At 41.6% G+C, this 11,060-nt stretch overlaps 1 protein-coding gene across 2 annotated transcripts in view; it reads right to left on the minus strand.

The window, feature by feature from the left end:
• LOC137380714 (rab11 family-interacting protein 2) overlaps positions 1 to 11,060 on the minus strand; it is a 120,901-nt gene that overhangs the window by 3,486 nt on the left and 106,355 nt on the right. For both annotated transcript variants that reach the window (XM_068052985.1, XM_068052986.1), the window contains one exon: positions 10,798 to 10,933. In XM_068052985.1, the coding sequence (XP_067909086.1) occupies positions 10,798 to 10,933 (136 nt within the window). The remainder of the gene's footprint in view (positions 1 to 10,797; positions 10,934 to 11,060) is intronic.

Genomic DNA, 11,060 nt, shown 5'->3' on the forward strand with positions numbered 1-11,060 from the left:
TATGACTTCCACTCACCACGGAGATATCCGTGACCACGGCCAACTTTCTGATCCTAAGGTTCATATCATACCGACGATAGGAACTCAAGGCTTTGCCAGGGATCCCACCAATGTAAGTGGTGGGAAACACAGTGGTATGTTTCTTCCATTTTAATGTAATTTGCATGTGTCTGCCAACATGTGGGTGGTTGTATTTTATGCAAAATTGTCTCAGCATTTCTAGAAATGGTGCAACCAGCAAGTTATACCAAACTTAACATTTGAGAGTTCCATCAACATTTTCTACGGATCTCCTTTAATGTAGCAAAACATCCCAAGGCACAAGAGTGTCACCAAACAAAACTTGACAAAGCCTGAAGAAATATTAGGAGAGGTGACCAAAATCTTGGTCATAGAGGTAGGTTTTAAGTAATGCCTTAAAAAGAGGAGGTTTATGGAGGGAATTCCAGAGTTTAGGATTGAGGCAGCCAAAGGTATGGCTACCAATGGTGAGGTAATGGAAATTGAAAACGTGCAAGACACCAGAATTGGAGGAGCACAGAGATTTCAGAAGGTTGTTACAGAGAAAGGGAGGATTTGAGCACAAGGATGAGAATTTTAAATTCGAGGCATAGGTGTATCTAAAGTCAGTGTAAGTCAGTGAGTACAATGGTGATGGATGAATGGGACTTGGTGTGAGTTAGGATATGGGCAGCAGAGTTTTGGATAAAATGAAATTTACAGAGGTTGGAAGACACAAGGAGGTCATATAAGATAGCACTGCAATAGTTGATCCTAGAGATAACAAAGGCATGGATGAGGGTTTCAGCAGGGGTTGGGGTGAAGCAGTAGTGGAGGCAGGCAATATTATGGAAGTGGAAGTAGGTAGTCTTGGCGATGGAGAAGACATGGGTTTGGAAGCTCTGTTCAGGGTCAGATAGGACACAGAGGTAATTGGAAAGTTGTCAGGGAGGGGAATGGAGTTGGTTGTTATGAAAGACAGTTTGTGGCAGGGACCGAAGACAGTGGCTTTGGTCTTCCCAATATTTAATTGAAGGAAACTTCTGCTCATCCAACATTAGCTGTCGGACAAGCAGCATGACAAATCAAAGGCAGTGGAGGAGTCGAGAGAGGGGATGGTGAGGAAGAGCTAGGTGTTATCAGTACAAATATGGAATCTGACATGAATCAAGTATAGCAAGTGGAAATGAGTACAAAGATCCAGGCCAGCAGAAAACACCAAACTTACACCACATTCCTTCTTTAAGTACTGCTTTATGTCTAAAAATTAATATTTGTAGTTATCAAACCATCTCTATACACATGTTTAAGAAAGTGCAATCATGGACATTTTTCAGTTTTTAATGAAAATCACTCATGCCACAAAAAGGCACTTAAAGTTACAGAAAATAATTTGTAGATCTGTGAGCATATAAAAAAATTAGAGATTGCCATAAAATACCAGAGATACGACTTCAGGTTCTGTTGAGCCTAAAATTTTTGGTGTAAATTTATATTCCATTCAGATCCGGCATAAATTCATGTGAGCTTTAACGTTGCACGAGGAGTTGGAAATTATGTTAATGAGCAGCAAAAGGTTTTTTTTGCCAGAAGTGTCATGGAATTGGCATACAAGATAAAGGAAATTTAGGTGCAATGTGAAAACATGCATCAGTTACTTCCTCGATTTATTGCGCCATATTGCGGCATTGGCCAGACATATGCCATTGGTTTAGTGCAAATTTTCAGGAAATTCAAGACAACTGTCTCTACTGCAGCCAGCCACCATGTTTTCTGATTGTAGGCAGGCCGAATGCTCCGTCTACGTGTACATGGCCAGTAATGTTCTTTTCTATTGCAGCTAATAGGGGCCTGCTTTATTCGTAAGGAAAGATCCAGCAGGCAGACAATAAACTCAACTTTCAAACTGCACATACAAAGACTTGAACACAACCATCTGTTGCTGCTGGAACATGTTATCTGCAACATAATGCAAGCTTAAAGGATTCCATAGCATGGACTGACTGGGTTTATTAGCCCTTCTACCCAAAGTGGCTCTGTATTACACATAGAACACAAATTAAGTAGAGAGTATACATTTTTATAATGGGTTTATGTTCTCAATGCTACACATTGATCTATTCCAACTCTTAATAGACAAAATATTGCCCTTTAGAACAACGCTACATCTATATATGCCTTGCCTATAAATTACTAGATCATTTTTAATATACTTTACCTTTTCCAGAAATATCACATGGTATGTCTTACATTTGGACTAAAATAAAGTTTGAAAATTATTAAATGAAGTTGGTAGTTATCCTTTTACATAAATGAAATAGGAATTTATAGTACACAAAGATCAGAAAGGTAACACACTCCTTCAGGTTGTCTTAAAAATCCAATAGTTTAACTCCGAGATTTAGAGATTTCTGGCAGCCATTTATCACCTCCCACCCGAAGAGTCATTAACAGAAACTGATTCAGGCATGAAGTCATCCATAAACTTTCCAAATAGACAAAATAGTTTCTTCAAGATACTGTTCCCATCTAGCTGACTGCAGAAAAAGGTTACTAGCACCTGCACAGTTGAGGTAAATTAATGTGAAATTATATTTACAACTCTGAAGCTTTCTACTGCCAAATGTAAGAATATAATTCATTCTAATAGTTATGATCAGTAGATTTTGCAGATGGTCTTTTTGTTAAGGGTTGAAATAATTGAAATGTATACACATCACTTGTTACAACAATTTAAAAATATACAAGGCATTAATAGTACCTTTCTGAATCATAAACGTGGGGCTTGATTTTTAGCCCCCGCTGGGGCTGGGAGAAAGGAAGGTGGGCGTTAGTATTAGCATCGCCGGCCTACATGCTGGTTCCCAGCTCCACCCACCCCGAGCCATTTTTGCAGAGGTGGGTGGGGTCGGCAGGGCTGCCCCGCACTGCACATGGCAGGTAGCCGATCCAGGTAGTTACGGCCACTTAAGGCCAATTAAAAGGAGGCCAACGGGGATTTTCCAGTTGGTCTCCAGGTTCCTGCAGGTGGCGGCGGCCAAGTTAAACTGCCTGGAGGCGGCAGACCAGAGGGGGATGGGTGGTGAATGTTGAGGGCAGCGCATCAGGCAGGGCTAGAGGGCATCTCTGCCTGCCTGGTCTGGATGCTGCAGCAGCGACAGACTTCCCTGTTGAGGGGCTTCTCCTGTCATCCCTCCACAGTGGTGGCCTGGCTGCGAAACCCATTTTTTAGTTTAAATTTTACTAAATTGGTGAGAGAGTGTCTCCATTTTGAAGCACCCTCTGCCTTACTTACCTGCCATTGCAATCTGCTGCTCCTTCCAAGCTGTAAGGCCTCTGATTGGCCCTACAGCTTTGACAGCCCACTTGCCATCCTTTATTAGACAGAGAGTCCACCCTCTGGCCATTAATTGGCCACCCAGGGGATAATCACAATGAGTGACTGTTGCCCACACAGTGTGGGTTTCTGACCCATATTTCAGCCTGATGGCAGGGTTCAGAAGCCTGCAGGGAAAATCCTGCCCTTGGTTTCTAACAATAATTACGCTTACTAATTAATCTTTCTTTCAAAATGCAAGTAAATTTCACCTAGATACATTTTGTAGGCAAGAACACTTTTAAGATTAAACATGTGAAAGCAACACAGGCTGGTATTCAAAGCAGTTTGAAGAGTCAGATAAGATGGAAGATCTGGAAAGCAGTGATCCTCTCATTATTGTTCTAATGAGGAACTTTGCTCTGGGAATATCAATACACATTTCTACTCCCCTCATTTACCTTTCAGTGCTTAATTAGGTGTTAAAGGAGTTCACACTGCCTTTTAAACTGGCTACCACTCCTGTTTAAACATTGCTTTTTGGAGACAGGTACTGGCACTAGAGTTGGAAGCAGATCTAATTATTATGCACACACCCAGCATAAGGCCTCTTCAGTACCCAATGATGGAGAACAGAAGGCGAAATATCCTACAACTCTTGTATGGAGACCACATAAGTTATGTAGCAACTGAAACCAATGTAGGAGGCACTGTTTATTCTAGTCCCACTTCTCCACAGGTCACAACATATATTTAAATTTTTCCACTTCCCGATATGGTTAATCATATACTCTATTTTTCCCCAGAATAAAACACACCAACCAGGTTTCTTTAATAAACAGCAAAATAATATGTTTATTATAAAACAAGTTTTAACCAGTAATGAAGTAAAGCATAAACACAAAGATTGAAATATTACTGTTCCCATTTTACCTTTGCCCCTCACACACACACACACACTCACACACATACACCGGTTAACCAGAATAAAAGTGATTGTTGTTTCGACCTCTGTTACAAAAACACCAAAAAACCCACCTAAGCTGAATACTTGCTCATTCTTGAAGAAAAAAAAACAGAGGAGATATGTTGGCCGGAATTTTATGCCACCCCAGCGAGCCGGATGTTGGCCGGTGGGGGGAGGGTGGTGAAAAATAGAGTGGGAGGTTCCGGGAGGCCTTCCCGACCCTCTCCAGTCCCCGCCCCAATTTACGTGGGGCAGGAAGATGGGCGGGACGGAAAACGGGATGCCCACCCCAGGCCGATCAAAGCCCTTAAGTTGCCAATTAACAGCCACTTAAGGCGCCTTTGCCCACCTCCACGGGGATTTTATCCGTGAAAAGCAGGCGTCCTGGAGCCGGGAAAGGCTGCCCAGTGAAAATGTCGGCCTCTCAGCGCCCCGGGGGTGGGCCCTGACAAATCGGGCACCTGTCCCCATTTGAGGGCCGCCCCGGCTTTCCCAACCACCCCCAGGACCCAAGTCGCACCCCCACCCCCCACCCCTGGGCTTGCCCCCAAACCACCCTTGCCCCGCTGGGGCCCGACCGGTTACCCCCGGTGAGGCAACCCAAACTTACCTGCACTCCTGGCTCCATGTACTCGGCTGGATTGCAGTCCCTGCAGGGGCCACCGCTCCTGGTGGCAGAGGCGGGACCCCCTCCTTCAAGCAGGTGGAAGTCCCGCCTCAGAACAATTAAAGCCTGGGGACCCGTAAAATGCGGGATGGGTTCGCCACCGACTTTTATGTCGGTGGCCAGCTCCCGTCCACCCAAAGTAAAATCCAACCCGTTGTGTTCCAAAACTGGCATACAGTGTAGCCTCTGAGTACACATAGATGGGTCACTGGGATCTTTTGGAACAGTTCTTTTCAGACGGTGTTGAGAATTAATTTAGTAGGCTTTTCTTCAAGGACAGGAGGCGAGATGAGTTGACACAGTGGCCTTCTCAGGGCCTTTTAGAGAGGTGCTGGAAAGCTGAGTTGGGTTGTGGTCTTCTCCCCTTCCTTGGGAATTCTCTTCCCTCCTTGGAAGTTCTCCTCCTTCTGCAGGCTTTTTCTATAGAGATGGAACAGGCTGGGCTGGGCTGAGCTGGAGCTCTGTCCTTCAGTTTCATTTTTTTTAAAAAACTCCAACCCCTTTTAAACAGTTCATTCCCAACTCCAAACAATTCAAAAGTGCAACTGGAAACAGAAAGTCCACCTTCTGACCTGTTACTTCTCTGCACACATCTTTCCCCAGTTACCAGGGTTTCTGTTCTATTTTTAACTTGAGTCATGTGACAACCGATAAATGTTGTTTTTAAATAAGTCCTCTTGATGACCCTCTTGGGAAAAAAACTGGTCCAACATTTCTTCAGTTTGACTATGAATTCCTCAAAAAATATACTTAACAGAAACACTTTCATAACAGTACAAACAGTCTTCTAGTATCCCCTTTTGCCTCTAAAATAACATCTTCATTAAAAATGGATATCAAAACACACTACATTTAAACATCTTTGACCAAAGAGAAACTATTTTACATTTAAATAAAAAACAATTTGAAAAGTAATTGGTATGCCATTTGGCCCTCAATGAATTTGAAATAAGGCACAGTAAATCTGGAAGCCAGTATTCAGAATTTTACAGTAATTATTTATATAGGAATTGCAGTCACTGGATAGCATTCTATAACAGTATTCGTAATTAAGTAATGCCTACCTATTTGGTGGACAGCCGATTTGAAATCCCCAGAATAAATGGGAGATTATCATGTTGGCAGATGCTTTGATAGGCTTTTAAAGCAGATCATATTTTTAAAATCAATTATTTAGAAAAGCAGTTTTTAAAAATTTTTAGAATTCACTCCAGTCATCTCTTTGTCCCCTACCCAATGAAGCTGCTTCCATTTCCTAAAGTTTATTATTTTAATTTTCGGTAAACTATAACCAGAAGAAACAGATCTTACATGGTACTTGAGGAATGTATTTGCATGTGTAAATACATTCTTCAATTGTCATTTATTCACGTTTAGAATACAGAGATTTATTCACCTCCCTTCATCCCACCATTGCTGCAGAGGCATCACCTAACCCAGCCCCATTTCTCTAGAATTCCCCAATTGAACTCCTGCACTGCTCAAACTCAAACAGCCATTTTTTTAAACCAGGATTTTGGTCACTTGTATAAACTGTTTTCTTCATAGCTCAGCATCCATTCCTTGATTTCTTTTCTATTTGTGAAACTTCTTGCGGTATTTTTTTTCCATTAAAAGGTGTTCCATAAATTCATGTTGTTGGTGTGATATGTTGTTTAACAAAAATTTAGGTTGGAATTTTTTTTGGTATTCAACTGTCATCACATTATTGCAATGCTTGGTTTGTATTACTTCCTATTCATCCAATTTAATGGATTTAGACCATGTCTTATGCCCAAAGGTAAACAACAGCAATATTTTGTATTTGCATAATGCCTTTAACATAGAAAAAATCCCGAGGTGCTTCATAGAAGTGTATTCAAACAAAAATGCATACTGAGCTAAAGATGACGATGTTGGGAGAGATGACCAAAAGCTTGGCTAAAGAGGTGGGTTTTAAGGAGGGCCTTAAAGGAGAAGAGGGGCAGAGGTGGTTAGGGAGGGAATTCCAGATCATGGAGCCTAGATGACTAATGGCATGGCCGCCAATGGTAGGATGATGGCAGGGGAGGATGCAATAAAGGTCAAGAGTTAGACAATTGGAGGGTTCTGGGGGGTCTGGTTGTAGTGCTGGAAGTTACAAAGGATAGAGAGGGGCAAGGCCATTTAAGAGTTTAAACAAAAGAATGAGAATTTTAAACTAGAGGTGGGTAAGGCCCAAGAACCAATTGAAGTCAGCAAAGATGAGTGGACAGGACTTGGTATGGGAGCAGAAATTTGGATGTGCTGAAATTTATAGAGGGTGAAGGATGGGATACCAGCCAGAGGAGTATTGGAATAGTAAAGTCTAGAGATGACAAGGCACTGATGCGCGTTTCAGTGGCAGATGGAGTGAGGCAGAGTATGGCGCTCCAGGCAGGGCTAGAAGATGACAGCTTCAGTCATCCAAATGTTTAACTGGAAGATATTTTGGCTAATCCAAAATTGGATATTGGACAAGCAGTGTGACCACACCGAGGCAGTTTAGGGATCCAGCGAGGTGATGTAAAGGTAGCTGAGTGTCGATGTACATATGGAGGCTGGCCCTAGGTCTGTAGATAACATTGTCAAGGGTTAGCATGTAATTATGAAAAAGGAAGTGGCCAAGGACAGCTGCTTGGGGGACTAGCGAGGCAATGGTGCACGGGTGCTAAAAGAAGCCATTACTGGACATGAACATAAGAAATAGGGGCAGGAGTAAGCCATTCGGCCCCTCAAGCCTGTTCTGCCATTCAATAAGATCACGGCTGATCTGCCCCAGACCTCAACTCCTCTTTCGTACCAGCTCCTCATAGCCCTCAACTCTCCGATATTTCAAAACTCTATCTACCTCCTCTTTAAATACTCAGTGATTTGGCCTCCACGACTCTCTGGGGTAGAGAATTCCAGACATTCACTACCCTCAGAAGAAATTCCTTCGCATCTTAGTTTTAAATGAGTGTCCCCTTATTCTGTAACTATGTCCCCTAGTTCGAGATTCCCCCACTAGTGGAAACATCTTCTCAACATCTACCCTGTCAAGCCCCCTCTGAATCTTGTACGTTTCAATAAGATCACCCCTCAGTCTTCTAAACTCTAATGAATAAAGGCCTAACCTGTTCAGCTGTTCTTGATAAGTCAACCCCTTCATCCCAGGAATCAGCCTCTTGAATCTCTTTTGAACTGCCTCCAATGCCCATATATCCTTTCTTAAATACGGGGACAAAAACTGTACACAGTACTCCAGGTACGGCCTCACCAACATCCTATACAGTTGTAACAAGACTTCCCTATTCTTAAACTCCAACCCTCTAGCAATAAAGGCCAAAATTCCATTTGCCTTCTTAATTACTTGCTGCACCTGCATGCTAACGTTTTGTATTTCATGCACAAGAACACCCAGATCCTTCTGTGCTGCACTTTTTTGGAGTCTCTCTTCATTTAATAGCCTGCCTTTTGATTCTTCCTACCAAAGTGCATGACCTCACACTTTCCTACATTAAGCTCCATCTGCCAAGTTTTTGCCCACTCACTCAACTTATCTATATCCCCTTGCACATTCCTTATGTCCTCATTACATTACCCCCAATACCGTGAGCTCCTATCTTGTGCAATATTCTTTTATGTGGCACCTTATCGAATGCCTTCTAGAAATCCAAATACACTACATCTACTGGTTCTGCTTTATCAATTCTACTTGTCATATCCTCAAAAGAATTCTAGCAACTTTGTCAAACATGATTTCCCTTTCACAAAACCATGTTGACTCTGTTTGACTGCGTTAAGCTTTTCTAAATGTCCTGCTATCTCTTCCTTAGTAGGCTGACTGGCCTATAGTTTCCTGCTTTTTGTCTCCTTCCCTTCTTGAACAGGGGCGTCACATTAGCGGTTTTCCAATCTGCTGGGACCCTCCTGGAATCCAGTAAGTTTCGGAATATTTAGACCAATGCCTCCACTATCTCTGTAGCCAGTTCCTTAAAACCCTTGGATGTCGGCCATCAGGTCCTGGCGACTTGTCTGCCTTTAGTCCCATTAGTTTGTCAAATACTTTGTCACTCGTGATAGAAACTGTTACAAGATCTTTCTTCCCAGTAGCTCCTTGCTTATCTGATATCTGTGGGATGTTTATAGTGTCCTCCACCGTGAAGACCAATGCAAAATATTGGTTTAAATGAGCGAAGGGAATTTACAATTTACATGGGGGCCAAGAAAGGAAATTGGGTGATCAGTAGTTTACCAAGAATGAAGTCAAGGCAGCAGCATGGAAAAGATGAGGTGATTGAGGGGAGATAGGAGAGAAGCTAGAGAAAGATGTGGGTCAAGGCCAGAGCAGTGGTGCACCTGGAGAGTGCTTTGGCTTAGCAGGCAAGAGAATGTGGAAGAATCAACAGAGGCAGCTGAATTGTCTCTAGGATTGAGATCATCCAATGATCTCTTTGTTCTTGTTTTTGGAGGCGAGAGAAGAGGGAGGCGGGGAGAGGAATTTAAGGAGATGATAGTGGAGAAGAAGCCAGTTATCTTTGCTGTCCAGTACGATCTGAAATTTGCTAGCATTGATTAGATTTTTCCCCATATAAGTGTAAAAAAAAACATGCTCTGTGCATATCAACTAAATTTTATACCCTCCTCTCCTCCACCCATGGAAGAAATATGAAGTGGTGGATGAAGGTTTACTACCAATATTTCCCACAAAAACTGAAAGAACACGGTGGCGCTTGAAAAGTAACGTGGGTCTACTATCATGGTAAGAATTTGACATAGTCACTCAGATAGGCCAGAACAGGTAGTTGTTCTGAGAAACAGAAATGTTAATTTATTACAGTAAGAGGTGCTCTTCTGAGGTTTGTCCTAAGGCACCTTGTTGAGGACAAAGTAGTGGGAGTTTACTCCAGAAATGGTCTGTGCTATAATGGACATGGGACACTTGGTTTTTAAATGTATGTTAATTGTAAATTGAAATTAGAATTAGGAATGCATTCTGGATTAGTTAAACAAAAAGGAAAGTGATCGAGATTATAAAAATCTTGTATGATTTGTTGGAGAAAACTGGCAAGAAAAATAAGCAGCACCTTTTGAAAAAAGGGTGAACTTTTTAAATTCCATTCTCCTCCCTAATTTCTACCCTCTCTAGCATGACTTAATTTTGATGGAAAGGAAGAGCTGCCATGGTGTTCCATGGCCACTTAACAACAGATACCTATTGTGGTGAGGCAAAACTTTTATCCCTTTGCTCTCTGAAGAATGCTCCACTTTACTAGTGACTCCACCTCACAGCCAGCTGAACATTTTTGAAAGAACTCATTCTAGCTGCAGCTGCTGGGTTCAGTGACGGGCTACTCTAGACCCAACCTGTCAACTATTCTAGCGGAATGGTATAAACAAAAGCCTGATTAAATATAACCTGCACCTTTTTCAAAAGAAGAGAAATTAAGTGAAGGACCATAAAAGCAGATATAAAAATTGGAAAGAGACAATATAAATCAAAAAATAGTGGTTCAAGCATTCCAAGTACATAAATTGTAAGAGGGAAGCACTTATCAAATTCTTAATACAGAAAGGTTCTTCATTTCAAAATTATTTAAATTTAATCCAAAAATTAAATCATAACATTTTTGTAAAATTGCTGAAAATGTTACCATTTTTAGTCATCAAATCAATCCAGAGGTACGAGTATCGTAGAAGGGCAGTCAATCAAAATCAATTTTAGATTAAATAAATGAGTACTGAAATAAGTCAAGAAGTGAAAGCTTTGCCTCAAAACAAACAGTACTTTATTGGACATGGCACACGCTACGTATTTTGGACAGCTTTTCTCGTGTGCAAAAAGGAAGCATATTTCCTTACACTTACTCTGGTTTTGTCTCCATAGTATTCAGAGTGATGTTGCTTGAAAGCGTTACTTGAACGTTGATTATTCTCCAGACGTTTATGTTTGTCAACGGATACAGTTGCCTTTAGATCTTCAGAATTTATGGGCTTGGCTAAACTGAAATAAACAGAAAAATTCTAAATTGAATTTGAGGGTAGCTATAAAAGCGTTCATTTAAATGAAGTTTAGCAACATCTACAGCAGTTCAATCCACTCTTTGTATTAGAATTTTGCGACAAGAATT

This window comes from Heterodontus francisci, chromosome 20 (assembly GCF_036365525.1).
Source record: "Heterodontus francisci isolate sHetFra1 chromosome 20, sHetFra1.hap1, whole genome shotgun sequence".
Lineage (NCBI taxonomy): Eukaryota > Metazoa > Chordata > Chondrichthyes > Heterodontiformes > Heterodontidae > Heterodontus > Heterodontus francisci.